Genomic DNA, 16179 nt, shown 5'->3' on the forward strand with positions numbered 1-16179 from the left:
TTACTCGGGCTTCGCAGCACGACTCCTCGCATGCCTGCGATAAGGGAATGTCTCTCTCTAAATTTTGTCTGGAAAGTACATCCGTCAGAAAAAAGACGTTAAAGAGTTTCAGTCTGCTACGCTGTAACCACATATGTGATAACTATCTCTGTCAGCCAATACTAGTTTTACTGTATAGTTGGAGCACTGGATAGAGTTTTGGGTTAGCACGCAAAAAGTCGATGGTTCGATCCGCGGTTGGGTGCATTTTTTATTTGCTAATTTAATTCTGACATTTCATACTGTAATATATACCGTTTCGTAGGTCACATGTATCTTAAATTTACATTTTGTAACGCTGAACATAACAAATACGTGATTAGGCAAATAAGAAATAGACAACTGAAACGAATGACCTGTCATATGGCAGAATAACTACAAAGACAATATCAGTTTCGAGATGCTAAAGGTGAAAACAATAGCACAACATCCACCTGTCATTTATACTACTTGTAATACGAGCGTTCAGATGTCGCACATTAGCAACCAGTGATAATAATAATGTCAACATTAATAACCGTACGACCTTCACAACTGAATACGTTGTCTTCAGAACAACAGATGCTCAAAACGACCTCCCTGAACGTCAAACATTGCCCAACCCGCCGGATCATACAGCTGAGAACCCTTCGCAACAAAGCTGCGTACACAGTAACAAGAGTAGCATGAACACTCGCTACCAATTCTTCCACATTTGTCGGTGGAGAAGAGTACACGTGCTCCTTCAAGTGTCCCCACAGGAAGAAATCCAGGGGATTTAGGTCAGGTGAACGCGGTGGATCTCCACGTCCCAACCGTTTCCCTGGAAATGTTCTGTCCAAATAGTGTGGCACATTAATTCCAGAGTGTGGAGGTGCACCATCATGTTGGAACAACATCCTCTGCCGAACATGTAGTTGAACATCTTCCAGCGCATCAAAAAAATGTTCAAATGTGTGTGATATCTTATGGGACTTAACTTCGCTGAGTTTCTTGGTGTATGACCTCCAGAATAGCTTGCTCAGTAGCTAAAATACAGCAAGTCCGTGGACAACCTCTGTCTTGCGACGATAGAAGGAGAGAACCTGACCTCTGAAGGCGCAGCTCCAAAAGACGAAACACATTTTTATCTGGATGGCGTCGAGGAGGATATCTAGCAGCGTATTCACGAGCGGCAGCGCAAGCCCGGATATCATATGCACCAAGGACTAGAAGCACATCCACATATTCATTGTATGTGTGTGCCATACGTCTGCCACACTGGTTTAGAAGTTTACAATGAAAAAATTCGATACGTGTACGCATGTACAATGTAGCCTGTCACGGGTGCATTACTCTGCTCGCAACTGTCCCTTGTCTGTTGGACAGCACATAAGGTACAAACACGCCGTCAGTCCTGCGCGCTGTTCCACCTAACAAACATTACCCCTCTGACAGATAGTGTTCTGCATAGTTCATTCCGTCACCACTAATTGTGAAATGTTCGATTTCGAACTGAACTGTTTCCCTAACGGTAATAGACGTGATGTTTCCACAGTCCCATTGATAGGGCAATAATAATAACAATAATAATAATAATGCATTGAGATACGTACTATGCAGCATGCGGTTACCAGACTCAATGCTCAAAGGCATAATTAGTGGGATCATGGTGATAACACAAACAAATACTAACTGAGTTTCGACATTATTTACAGTCCGCGTTGCTACTCCTACTGGTAATGTAAGGCCCTACGAAATGTAATGGACCTGAACGAGGCAAGTGTAATATTTGATATTAATCTATGGGACCATTGGAGGAGGGTACAAAGACAACAGGTTTCGCATCTAGTAGATGAAGTGGTGCGAATAAATTTACGCCAACGACGTGGACAGGGCTTCTTTCAAAGCTGACCAATCTCCCAGACATGTGCCTCAACCCAGCGTCGAACCATCGACCTCCTGCATGCTAACCCAAAATTCTATCCACTACAGCAACTGCACAGCACGACTAATAGGTGCTGACAACGGTAGTTACCATACATGTGGCTACAGTGTTGCCCGATTGCCACCTTTTAACGTCCTTTTTCTGCCGGATGTATTAGCCGGAAGAAATTTTGTGAAAGATATTTTTTATCACTGGCATGTGAGGAGTCGCGCTGCGAAGCCCGAGAGCACGAATTTCGCTTCACTCTGTATAAGTGTACTCTTACTGAGGAGTGAGTTTGTCCGATGCTGTTAATTTACAAGGCAACTTGCACTACTTTCAATAAGATATTTTGTAATTTCTTGTTGCAAGTTTTGTATTTCACACGTTTTAAGGATTCTGAAGTGCAATAGGAACAGTGATCAAGTACGAATTACCTTAGGATTATACTGAAAAGTGCGAATGACGAAATAAAATTTATCTTATGTGGAGGACTAATGTAAATTTGTATCGGACAATTTATAACTTTTCGAAGCCGATGTCCTTGTCGAATGGACATGGCATTTCCCTTTTTAACTTACAACATGTTCATTAATACTGAAACTTGTTTTCTTGTTTACTACAGACAGAACAACATGACTAGCATATCAACAAGGGAGCTAATGTGCGTTTTAATAGAGCTAACGTAGAAATTTTATGCCCATCCAATTCGTAAACAGGGCAACGCGCGAGCCAAATACACACATCAAAAAAAGTTTTCCAACACCTCAGTTCCGAGAGTTCGGGAACTTGTACAGAAAATTGGAATAGAGATCAACGTAAACATCATTTCTGCCCTTTATATTGCTCATGAATACCGCACTATGCACGTTTTATCACTAAACAGCGAGACCTTCAGAGGTATTGGTCCAGATTGCTGCACACACCGGTGCCTCTTATACCGAGTAGCACGTCCTCTTTCATTGATTCATGCCTGTATTCGTCGTGGCATACCATCCACAAGTTCATCAAGGCCCTGTTGACACACTCCTCAACGGCGATTCAGTGTAGATCGCTCAGAGTGGTTGGTGGGTCACGTCGTCCATAAACAGCCCTTTTCAGTCTATCCCAGGGTTCGATAGGGTTCATGTCTGGAGAACATGCTGGCCACTCTAGTGGAGCGATGTCGTTATCCTGGAGGAAGTCATTCACAAGGTGTGCACGATGGGTGACGCGAATTGTCGTCCGTGAAGAGGAATGCCTCGCCAATATGCTGCCGATATGGTTGCACTATCGGTAGAAGGATCGCATTCACGTTTCGTACAGCCGTTACGGCGACCAGAGGCGTACATCGGCTCTACATAATGCCACCCCAAAACAGCAGGGAACCTCCATCTTTCTGCACTCGCTGGAAAGTGTGTCTAAGGCGTTCAACCTAACCGGGTTGCCCCCAAACACATCTCCAATGTGTAAATTATAGGGTGCAGAAATCAGTCATCTATTTTTAGGATTTTATAACGCAAATCCAGATTCGGCTAGTATTTAGCCCTTCTCAATGCACTATTTTCTATCGTCAATGAATGTAAGTCCCTGTTGTGGCGTCAGTCACAGTTCAAAGAAATAGCCGAAATCTGGATTTGCGTAATAAAATCCAAGAAAAAGGACGACTGATTGCTGCACTCTATAAGTCACATAACAGTCGCTGAGTGCACCCACTTTCCGAATGGAACGTAACCTGACTTCTCCAACGATTGTCTGGTTGAAGACATATGTGAGACTCATCGATGAAGAGAACGTGATGCCAATCCTGAGCGGTCCATTCGGCATGTTGTTGGGCTCATCTCTACCGCGCTGCATTGTGTCGTGGTTGCAAAGATGGACCTCGCCATGGACGTCAGGAGTGAAGTTGCGCATCATACAGCCTATTGCGCACAGTTTGAGTCGTAACACGACGTCGTGTGGCTGCACTAAAAGCATTATCCAACATGGTGGCGTTGCTATCACGGTTCCTCCGAGCCATTGTCCGTAGATAGCGCTCATCCACTGCAGTAGGAGCCCTTGGGAGGCCTGAGCGAGGCGTGACATCGTCAGTTCCTGTCTCTCTGTATTTATTTATTTATTTATTTGTTTATTTATTTATTGTTCCGTGAGACCAAATTAAGGAGAAGTCTCCGTGGTCATGGAACGAGTCAATACATGAAATTATAACAAGATAGTAGAAACAGGTTAAATGAAATACATGAAACGTATTCAGGCGACAATTCGTAAGTAAAGAATATCAACAATGTGACACTGGAGTTTGATTAATTTTTAGCTCTTCCAGGAGCTCCTCAACAGAATAGAAGGAGTGAGCCATGAGGAAACTTTTCAATTTAGACTTAAAAGCTTTTGGGCTACTGCTAAGATTTGTGAGTTCTTGTGGTAGCTTATTGAAAATGGATGCAGCAGAATAGTGCACTCCTTTCTGCACAAGAGTCAAGGAAGTGCATTCCACATGTAGATTTGATTTCTGCCTAGTATTAACTGAGTAAAAGCTGCTAACTCTTGGGAATAAGCTAATATTGCTAACAACAAACGAAATTAAAGAATATATATACTGTGAGGGCAATGTCAGAATTCCCAGACTATTGAATAGGGGTCGACAAGAGGTTCTCGAACTTACACCACATATAGCTCGACCGCCCGTCTTAGAGCCAAAAATACTCTTTTTGAATCGGAAGATTTACCCCAAAAAATAATACCATATGACATAAGCGTGTGAAAATACGCGAAGTAGACTACTTTTCGTGTTGAACTCTCACTTATTTCAGATACTGTTCTAATGGTAAATAAAACAGCATTTAGTTTCTGAACAAGATCCTGAACGTGGGCTTTCCACAACAGCTTACTATCTATCCGAACGCCTAGGAACTTGAACTGTTCCGTATCGCTTATAATATGCCCATTCTGCCTGATCAAAATATCATTTATTCTTGAATTATGAGTTAGAAACTTTAAAAACTGAGTATTACTGTGATTTAGCATCAAATTATTTTCCACAAGTCACGAACTTATTTCATGAACTGCATTATATGATAATGTTTCAATATTACACACAAGATCCTTCACTACCAAGCTGGTGTCATCAGCAAACAGAAATATTTTTGAATTACCTGTAATACTAGAAGGCATATCATTTATATAAATAAGAAACAGCAGCGGCCCCAGCACCGACCCTTGGGGAACGCCACACTTAACAGTGCCCCAATGGGACTGAACCTGCCACGTATCTCCTCCACGTCCGAACAACATCGCTTTGGGTTACTCCGAGACGCCTGGACACTTCCCTCGTTGAGAGCCCTTCCTGGCACAAAGAAACAATGCGGACGCGATCGAATCGCGGTATTGACCGTCTAAGCATGGTTGAACTACAGACAACAGGAGCCGTCTACCTCCTTCCTGGTGTAATGATTGTAGCTGATTGGCTGTCGGACACCCTCCGTCTAATAGGCGCTGTTCATGCATGGTTGTTTACATCTTTGGGCAGGGTTAGTGACAACTCTGAACAGTCAAAAGGACTGTGTCTGTGATACAAGAACCAAGGTATATTAGGAGTTCTGGGAACCGGGGTGAAGAAAATTTTTTTTAATGTCTGTAGAACCGACAATTGCCGCTGAAGAGCTCTGCGATCGTGTGTACAGCGTCGATTCACACATATCGTACGCATAAGTCGCATCGCTCCTGAGCGTTCAGTGGCACATTGAACTCGGCACCCTCAATGTTGGCGTTCGATAGCTCGGTCCGAGTGCTGACTGCCTTACCACGCTGTTTGCTCCGCCGCTATTCTTACTCGTTACTTAAGATGTCGGCACACGGACAGTGCTGTTGAAAGTCATGTTGAAGGTGCCGAATTCAGTTTGCTGCTGAACGATCAGACACGATGCGACTTGTGCGTACGGCACGTATGCATCATCGTGGCATACGTGATCGCAACGCGCTGCAACGGCAGTTGTCGATCATATGGGGCTCGAATGTCACACTGTTTATGAAACCGACGGGCGTAAAATTCCTACGTTAGCTCTATTAAAACGCACATTAGCTCCCTTGTCCATATGCAAATCACAAATAAAAACTTCAAAATCGATGAACATGTTGTAAGACGAAAATATAAGAATCATGTCCATTCGACAAGGTTATCGGCTTATAAAGCTTCCATTAGAAATAGTACGACAGATATCTACAATAGTTATCCACATAAAATAAAAGTCATTTGATCATTCGCATCATGTAGTGCAAATTTTACGAGTTACTACGGTTTGGGTAGTTTTTTTTCATTATTCGTCTGTTTATTTTTTTTAAATTTGTCTAGCATTCTTTCTTTGTGTCCATTTTTTTAATGCTATTTGTTTTATGATGGGTAAAAATGGACACAAAGAAACTATGGTAGACAAAATAAACAAAAAATAAAGAGACAAATAATGAAAAAAAAACTAAGCAAATCACACTAACTCTAACAACTTGACCTACAACAATAAAAAATGGCATACAGTGACCTACCACAACAAATTCACTCATAAAATGGGAGACATATTCAAAAAAACAAGGCATAAACATTGCTTACAAAACCAACAATTCCATACAGAAGCACACCCCAAAACTAAAATCAAAACCAGACAGATACCAACAATGTTGTATCTATCAGCTCAGGTGCTGAGATTGTGAGAAGATATACACTGGAATGACTGGCAGGACATTTGACACAAGATATTAAGAACACATCAGAGCATTCAGATACCATACAAATCATCCAACATTTGAAGATCATCTAAAAGAAGAACACAATTGGCCAAGCAATATTGAGAACGATATGAATATCACAAAAATCAGTAAAGACATACACCTCCTCCCTTTCCAAGGAAATTTCCACATACAAAATGCATTAACACAAAATAAACAGTTGCTCAATGACCAGATAAATATTGGAAACCAAACTCCATATACAATAATTGACGAAATTACATGAGAAAGAAAAGAGCCTTTTCCCTCCATCATCCCCTCCCACTCTCCCACAACAACCCCCCCCCCCTCCCACTCACAGTTTCATTTCACTTCTCGCTCCTCACCTTCTCCTCTAACTCACACTCCATGACACTGCTATAATGTCCACTCATCATGGTTTCCCCCTACAATAAAAAATAGATCTCTCGATTGCTAGTCTTTCTCTACTCTTACACAGTAAATAAATATATAGAAACCAAATTAAATAGAATTACTCACACACAATAATGTAATTAAAAAAAGAATGCTGTAGTCGAAAGGTTATGTTGGCAACACAACAAAACACAAACAGCAACACATACTTGAAGTACAAAAACATACAGAATACAGTGGTGTGCATAAAAGTGAGTTGTGAGAAATGCATTGCTGCAGAACATCTAAAAATTAGATCAACATTATCAGTGTGTAACACAGGAAAACAACGATTTGCTAGCAGCTGGCATTTCCCGATGTAAGCGTGAAATCACCCGAAAAATCACCGAAAGTACGAATCAACTTAATCTTAACGAACTGTTTTTCGATCTGAAAAGCAAATCTAAACGTAAATAACTTAATTACAGACCACTGATGATGCTTTACCTCAATAAAGCGAAACGCGTCTGGTGAAATAATCACGCATTTTCGCAGTTGCAACGATGGATCAAAAATACCGTCATGATTTATAAAGCAAGTACGGACACTATGGTCACACAAATGAAAAATATAAATTAATTGTTGATTGCTTTCAATGTTATGCCGGCCCACAGAGAAAATATTTGAAATTGATAAATTTTTGAAAATAAAATGAGTATCGCCGATAAAGTCAAGTTGGAAAGTGCTTGATAAACGTGCAGCATATGTATTTACAGTGAATGTTTCCTACTTGCTGTGATCGCTTTCTGATCACAATCACGAATACTCAGTTAAAAGTGGGTCAATTCTTGAACTTGAACTTGATCTACCGTTAACATCGTGGTTTTTTATGACTGGTTTCATGCTGCTCCCCTCGAATTCCTGTCCTCTACCAACCTCTTCATCTCAGATTGCCACTCGCAAACTATGTCTGCAGTTATTTGTTGGATGTACTCCAGTCTCTGTCTTCCTCTACAGCTTTTATCCTCTACAGCTCCCTATACACCTATGGAAGTTATTGCGTGTTGTCTTAACAGATGTCCTACCATCCTGTCCCTTCTTCTTGTCCGTGTTTTCTATACATTCCTTTCCTTTCAGATTCTGCGCAGAGCCCTCTCATTCCTTACCTTATCAGTCCACCTAATTTTCAACATTCTTCTTTGGCACCAAATGTCAAATGCTTCGATTCTCTTTTTCCCCGGTTTTCCCTCAGTCCATTTTTCACTACCACACAATTCTGTGCCCAAACGACCGGTCTCCGAAACTCCTTCCTAAAATTTAGACCTATTTGTAATACTAGTGGCTAACTAGTGTCGCAGTTGTAACAGCAGTTCCCATCTGATAAACGAAGATAAGCGCTGTCGCGATTTGTTAGTACTTGGAAGGGTCACTGGCCGGATCTCCCGAGTTCTGTTCGCAGGTGGGGTGCACTCAGCCTTCTTGAGGCCAACTGAATAGATACTAGATTGAGAAGTAGTGGTACCGGTCACAAAAACTGACAATGTCAGGAAGAGTAGCATTGCGACCACAGCCCCTCCGTGCTGGTGCTGATAAAAATTATATTGTGTCTTTAGGGCACCAAAAGTAATTAAATAATAGTAAAAATTTGTTTCGTTTGTGAGCTAAGTTATTGCGAATTCTGAAACATGAAACGAAGTATATGAAGTGCGACTGCACTGCCATTTAAATGCAGTGCGTTCAGTTTCTCTCTTTACCCCCTCCTCGCCCTCAGACAGCGTGGTTTGGCGGTGTGCGAAATGTGCAGCGAGGTTGATCGTCATGGCACTCAGGCCAGGGCCGAATTCTTCGCATCCCTGATTTGTATTAAAACTCTCAAGAACGTCTACGTTGCTTTCCTCAGATAGAAATTTCACGTCTCCATAATGAGGTTGCAAACGTTATATACTTCTGACATCGTCAGCATGAGGATGATCTGTATTATTCTAAGCACTGAAAAAAGATTCAACTCCCAGGATCGTTGAAATCATACATTCATGTAGATTTCTGGCTTCGGAAATTCTCTCTCGCCATCTTCGAATCTGTGTGTAATGATGATTGTGTAATGATGTAAACATACACTCCTGGAAATGGAAAAAAGAACACATTGACACCGGTGTGTCAGACCCACCATACTTGCTCCGGACACTGCGAGAGGGCTGTACAAGCAATGATCACACGCACGGCACAGCGGACACACCAGGAACCGCGGTGTTGGCCGTCGTATGGCGCTAGCTGCGCAGCATTTGTGCACCGCCGCCGTCAGTGTCAGCCAGTTTGCCGTGGCATACGGAGCTCCGTCGCAGTCTTTAACACTGGTAGCATGCCGCGACAGCGTGGACGTGAACCGTATGTGCAGTTGACGGACTTTGAGCGAGGGCGTATAGTGGGCATGCGGGAGGCCGGGTGGACGTACCGCCGAATTGCTCAACACGTGGGGCGTGAGGTCTCCACAGTACATCGATGTTGTCGCCAGTGGTCGGCGGAAGGTGCACGTGCCCGTCGACCTGGGACCGGACCGCAGCGACGCACGGATGCACGCCAAGACCGTAGGATCCTACGCAGTGCCGTAGGGGGCCGCACCGCCACTTCCCAGCAAATTAGGGACACTGTTGCTCCTGGGGTATCGGCGAGGACCATTCGCAACCGTCTCCATGAAGCTGGGCTACGGTCCCGCACACCGTTAGGCCGTCTTCCGCTCACGCCCCAACATCGTGCAGCCCGCCTCCAGTGGTGTCGCGATAGGCGTGAATGGAGGGACGAATGGAGACGTGTCGTCTTCAGCGATGAGAGTCGCTTCTGCCTTGGTGCCAATGATGGTCGTATGCGTGTTTGGCGCCGTGCAGGTGAGCGCCACAATCAGGACTGCATACGACCGAGGCACACAGGGCCAACACCCGGCATCATGGTGTGGGGAGCGATCTCCTACACTGGCCGTACACCACTGGTGATCGTCGAGGGGACACTGAATAGTGCACGGTACATCCAAACCGTCATCGAACCCATTGTTCTACCATTACCAGACCGGCAAGGGAACTTGCTGTTCCAACAGGACAATGCACGTCCGCATGTATCCCGTGCCACCCAACGTGCTCTAGAAGGTGTAAGTCAACTACCCTGGCCAGCAAGATCTCCGGATCTGTCCCCCATTGAGCATGTTTGGGACTGGATGAAGCGTCGTCTCACGCGGTCTGCACGTCCAGCACGAACGCTGGTCCAACTGAGGCGCCAGGTGGAAATGGCATGGCAAGCCGTTCCACAGGACTACATCCAGCATCTCTACGATCGTCTCCATGGGAGAATAGCAGCCTGCATTGCTGCGAAAGGTGGATATACACTGTACTAGTGCCGACATTGTGCATGCTCTGTTGCCTGTGTCTATGTGCCTGTGGTTCTGTCAGTGTGATCATGTGATGTATCTGACCCCAGGAATGTGTCAATAAAGTTTCCCCTTCCTGGGACAATGAATTCACGGTGTTCTTATTTCAATTTCCAGGAGTGTAGATATGAGGATGGCAACAGAGAATTGCTACAACCAGTACTCTGCATGAATAAGTGATTATGGCGATCTTGGCAGTTGAAGATTTATTCAGTCTTCACTGCAAACGTTACTTGTACAGTATATGACCGTACTCTATTGCCCATAAACGTTTTCCTGAGTACAGTATCGTGGTGTTTCTCAGGCTGTCGAATACGTAGAAAGTGCCTGGCTCTGTAAGAACTTCATTTCACATGTACACCTGTAGGTTGTCTATGTGAAAACGTTGGAAGTACCATTCTCTACAATCTCCGAAATTTTTAAAACGTCATTTCGTTACGCTCCTTAAATCCGAATGTGGAAGCATAAACGATGTTACTTCAAAAGCTGTCGATAGTATCCGAAGTGTTTGCTGACATCTGTTGCTTCAAGTGAAGAGGTGAGCCACGCAGATCACAATTCCTGTGGCGTGCGGTGCAAGTAGTATTCAGAAAAAAAGAAGATATAATAAGGCAACATGGTGCAAACGAAACGTGAGTATCTTAACTGGAAGCATTGAGTGAAGTTACACATTTTTTACATCTGAAGTAAAGATTAACACCACAAGAACAAGCGTGAAAGAGCCTTAACTGAAATATGCTGCACTTCAAAAGATCCTCCAACAGTCGAGGCAATTAAAAAGGAAATAAAAACATTTGGCCTTCACAGTTTTTTTTTTTTTTTTTTTGTCGTCAGTCTACTGACTGGTTTGATGCGGCCCGCCACGAATTCCTTTCCTGTGCTAACCTCTTCATCTCAGAGTAGGAATTGCAACCTACGTCCTCAATTATTTGCTTGACATATTCCAATCTCTGTCTTCCTCTACAGTTTTTGCCCTCTACAGCTCCCTCTAGTACCATGGAAGTCCTTCCCTCATGTCTTAGCAGATGTCCTATCATCCTGTCCCTTCTCCTTATCAGTGTTTTCCACATATTCCTTTCCTCTCCGATTCTGCGTGGAACCTCATTCCTTACCTTATCAGTCCACCTAGTTTTCAACATTCGTCTATAGCACCACATCTCAAATGCTTCGATTCTCTTCTGTTCCGGTTTTCCCACAGTCCATGTTTCACTACCATACAATGCTGTACTCCAGGCCGGTATTTGATATTAGGAGACTTCTCTTGGCCAGAAATGCCTTTTTTGCCATAGCGAGTCTGCTTTTGATATCCTCCTCGCTCCGTCCGTCATTGTTATTTTACTGTCTAGGTAGCAGAATTCCTTAACTTCATTGACTTCGTGACCATCAATCCTGATGTCAAGTTTCTCGCTGTTCTCATTTCTACTACTTCTCATTACCTTCGTCTTTCTCCGATTTACTCTCAAACCATACTGTGTACTCATTAGACTGTTCATTCCGTTCAGCAGATCATTTAATTCTTTTTCACTTTCACTCAGGATAGCAATGTCATCAGCGAATCGTATCATTGATATCCTTTCACCTTGTATTTTAATTCCACTCCTGAACCTTTCTTTTATTTCCATCATTGCTTCCTCGATGTACAGATTGAAGAGTAGGGGCGAAAGGCTACAGCCTTGTCTTACACCCTTCTTAATACGAGCACTTCGTTCTTGATCGTCCACTCTTATTATTCCCTCTTGGTTGTTGTACATATTGTATATGACCCGTCTCTCCCTATAGCTTACCCCTAGTTTTTTCAGAATCTCGAACAGCTTGAACCATTTTATATTGTCGAACGGTTTTTCCAGGTCGACAAATCCTATGAAAGTGTCTTGATTTTTCTGTATCCTTGCTTCCATTATTAGCCGTAACGTCAGATTTGCCTCTCTCGTCCCTTTACTTTTCCTAAAGCCAAACTGATCGTCACCTAGCGCATTCTCAATTTTCTTTTCCATTCTTCTGTATATTATTCTTGTAAGCAGCTTCGATCCATGAGCTGTTAATCTGATTGTGCGATAATTCTCGCACTTGTCAGCTCTTGCCGTCTTCGGAATTGTGTGGATGATGCTTTTCCGAAAGTCAGATGGTATATCGCCAGACTCATATATTCTGCACACAAACGTGAATAGTCGTTTTGTTGCCACTTCCCCCAATGATTTTAGAAATTCTGATAGAATGTTATCTATCCCTTCTGCCTTATTTGACCGTAAGTCCTCCAAAGCTCTTTTAAATTCCGATTCTAATACTGGATCCCCTATCTCTTCTAAATCGACTCCTGTTTCTTCTTCTATCACATCAGACAAATCTTCACCCTCATAGAGGCTTTCAATGTATTCTTTCCACCTATCTGCTCTCGCCTCTGCATTTAACAGTGGAATTCCCGTTGCACTCTTAATGTTACCACCCTTTTTAGAGATGTCCATTCCTCTTCAACTGTACTGCCTACTGCGCTATTCCTTATTGCTGTATCTATAGCGTTAGAGAACTTCAAACGTATCTCGTCATTCCTTAGTACTTCCGTATCCCACTTCTTTGCGTATTGATTCTTCCTGACTAATGTCTTGAACTTCAGCCTACTCTTCATCACTACTATATTGTGATTTGAGTCTATATCTGCTCCTTCACAGTACTGAAAAGAAATCACTGCAACCTCAAAGAGAAGTGGTGCTGTTAGTGAGGATGTTTAAGTACAAAAATATAGCTTTTATGCACAAGTGGCTTGGAAACGTGGAGTAACTGGTATCTTCTCTGAAAAAAGTAATTGCTTTTCTCATCACTGTAACGTGCACTGTTAATTTCAATTGCACAACGTGTAGCACGTGTCAGCCGAAATTTCCAAACGAGTATTCGTCTTCTAAAAGACATAATTTTCTAAGAAATGTTGAGCTTCCGCCCCCCCCCCCCCCCCTCCCTCCCAAATCTGCTCATCCACTTTTTTCGCCCAGAGTGACCATTTCCTTTTCCTTTAGTTCACTGCCACGGCATACAGGGCGTTACGGTGTAAGTGCAAATATTGTGATCATAGGTATCTTAATATGTACCAAGGTCATTGTATTAGTTTCTTTTTTGTTTTCTCTTTGCGTCTAACTGTCTTGCCGCAAACACATCACATAATTTACTACAAAAATGGTTCAAATGGCTCTGAGCACTATGGGACTCAACTGCTGAGGTCATCAGTCCCCTAGAAGTTAGAACTACATGAACTAACTAACCAAAGGACATCACACACCTTCATGCCCGAGTCACGATTCGAACCTGCGACCGTAGCAGCCGACTGGTTCTGGACTGAAATGCCTAGAACAGCTCGGCCACACCAGCCGGCCATAATTTACTACCTCATGTTTGACACACAGTCGTTAACTGCACCAGTAAATGGGCAATGCTTACTTGTATAAACAAACTGCTTTGCATCTACGCATTCACTCTTTAATACCCGACCTGCTGCCCAGGGGAAAATATGATGTCGGACCTCCTTTTGCCTGGCTTAAGGTAACAGCGCGATGTAGCATGGACTCAACAGGGCGTTGGAAGTCCCCTGCAGAAATATTAAACCATGCTGCCTCTATAGCCGTCCATTACTGAAAAAGTGTCTCCGGTGCAGCATTTAGTGCACGAACTAACGTCTCGATTATGTCCTGCAAACGTTCGATTGAATTCATGTCGGTCGATCTGGGTGGCGGAAACGTTAGCTCGAACTGTCCAGAATGTTGTTCCAACCAGTCGCGAACAATTGTAGCCCGGTGACATTACATCCTTGTTTTGGGCACATAAAGTCGATGAATGGCTGAAAATGGTCTCCGAGTAACCAAACATAACCACGAACAGTCGATGATCGGTTCAACTGGACCATGTAAACACAAAGCACACTATTATGGAGCCAACACTAGGTTGTACAGTGCCTTGTTGACAACTTGAGTCCATCGCTTCGTGGGCTCTGCGCCGCACTCGAATCCCTACTTAAATCGCGCTCATCTGATCAGACCATGGTTTTCCACTCGTCTACGGTCCTACCGATATGGTCACCAGCCGAGGAGGAGCGCTGTAGGCGATATCGTGCTGTTAGCAAGGACACGTCGGTCTTCTGCTGCCGTAGCCCACTGACGCCAGAGTTCACAGCAATGTCACAAGGGATACGTTCGTCGTACGTCCCAGATTGATTTCTGGGGTTATTTCACGTTTTTCTGCTTGTATGTCAGCACTGAAAACTCTACGCAAGTGCTGCTGCTCTCGATCGTTATGTGTAGTCCGTCGGCCACTTCTTCGTACGCGATGAAAGGTAATGTCTGACATTGGATACTTTCGGTACATTGTTGTACTGTGAGTCTAGGGGTATGGAATTCCCTAAGGATTTCCGAAATGAGATGTTCCATGGGTCCAGCTGCGTTCAAAGTTTGTTAATCCCCGTTGTGCCGCCATAATCACGTCGGACACCTTTCCACATGAGTCACTTGAGTATAAATAAGAGCTCCACCAATTCACTGTCCCTTTATACCCTGTGTCAGCTATACAGCTGCCATCTGTACTTGTGCTTATCGCTATGCCATGTCTTTTTTCACCTCAGTGTGCAGTTAACCGACCAGTGCTTCAGCCTGCCGCCAGTTGTGACACCTCCTGCTGTGCCGGCGGCAGGTTCGCGGTGCACTACGCGCTGCCGCTGGTGCTCATCTCCGTCTTCTACTCGCTGATGGCGGTGCGGCTGCGGCGCGGGCTGCCTGGCGAGGCGCCCCAGAGGCACATCCGCTCGCAGCGGCAGCGCGTCGCCAGGACGCTGCTCACCTTCGTCGGCGTCTTCTTCATCTGCTTCCTGCCGCAGCACGTCTTCTCGCTCTGGTTAGTGCCACTACTATATCACTTGCCTTGTGCGGTCTCTTAAACTTCCCTGAAAGCTACCTGTCGTCTCTAATACTTACGGTGGCAATGTTTGGAATTTTGTGTCACTACAAAATGTAGATACCACTTGTTTTAAATGTTATTCATTAGTTCGTTTACTACAAACAATGAATTGTATTGGTATTAATACACCGACGGAAAGTGATTAACATTGAAATATCACTGGTTAATGTAAGGGTCAGATAAGCGATTGCATTTGTGAAATGCTGGTACGTTAACCCTTGTGTCCACACTGGGTTACTAGGTAAACCTTACAACTGTAACAGCTAATTTTTCAGCTGTATTGTAACTAGTACACACAAGTCTCAAGCTATCTCATATTTGCTTCTTTATAAATGTCACAATAAAAGCAAAATTTGAATTCTTTCAAATAAGAGCATTTAAACGGCAAGGAACATAATGCACTCTCTAGTCAATGTTCGGGTTATCCAGGTAACCACATGTCTCCATTAGAACAGGTGTGAAGTTCATAAATGAAATACTTTATTTTATATAATGTATTAATAGTTTTATTATTTATTAGACAAACGAGGAATAACACAACAACTACAGTCATAAATATGTGCAAAATATATCAACTTTTTACTATATGTGACATAGTCAATTACATAATGTTACTAGATTTTGCTGCTCTTTACAATGAAAAGATGAACTTGGAATTATTATTTATTTACAAAGTCCACGCACTGTTATTCTAATGTAATGCCCATCACATATAATTTTTTTTTTTTACATTTTCTTGTGTTTATCTTCCTTTTGTTTGATTGAGATTTCCATACAAAACTGACACCAGTGATTTTCATCCGCCCAGAAGCATCTCTAT

At 43.3% G+C, this 16179-nt stretch overlaps 1 protein-coding gene across 1 annotated transcript in view; it reads left to right on the plus strand.

The window, feature by feature from the left end:
• Positions 1-16179, plus strand: part of LOC126456314 (neuropeptide CCHamide-1 receptor-like) — a 221654-nt gene that overhangs the window by 154903 nt on the left and 50572 nt on the right. The window contains exon 4 of the mRNA XM_050092064.1: positions 15066-15296. Coding sequence (XP_049948021.1) covers positions 15066-15296 — 231 coding nt within the window. The remainder of the gene's footprint in view (positions 1-15065; positions 15297-16179) is intronic.

Source organism: Schistocerca serialis, chromosome 2 (assembly GCF_023864345.2).
Source record: "Schistocerca serialis cubense isolate TAMUIC-IGC-003099 chromosome 2, iqSchSeri2.2, whole genome shotgun sequence".
Classification (NCBI taxonomy): domain Eukaryota; kingdom Metazoa; phylum Arthropoda; class Insecta; order Orthoptera; family Acrididae; genus Schistocerca; species Schistocerca serialis.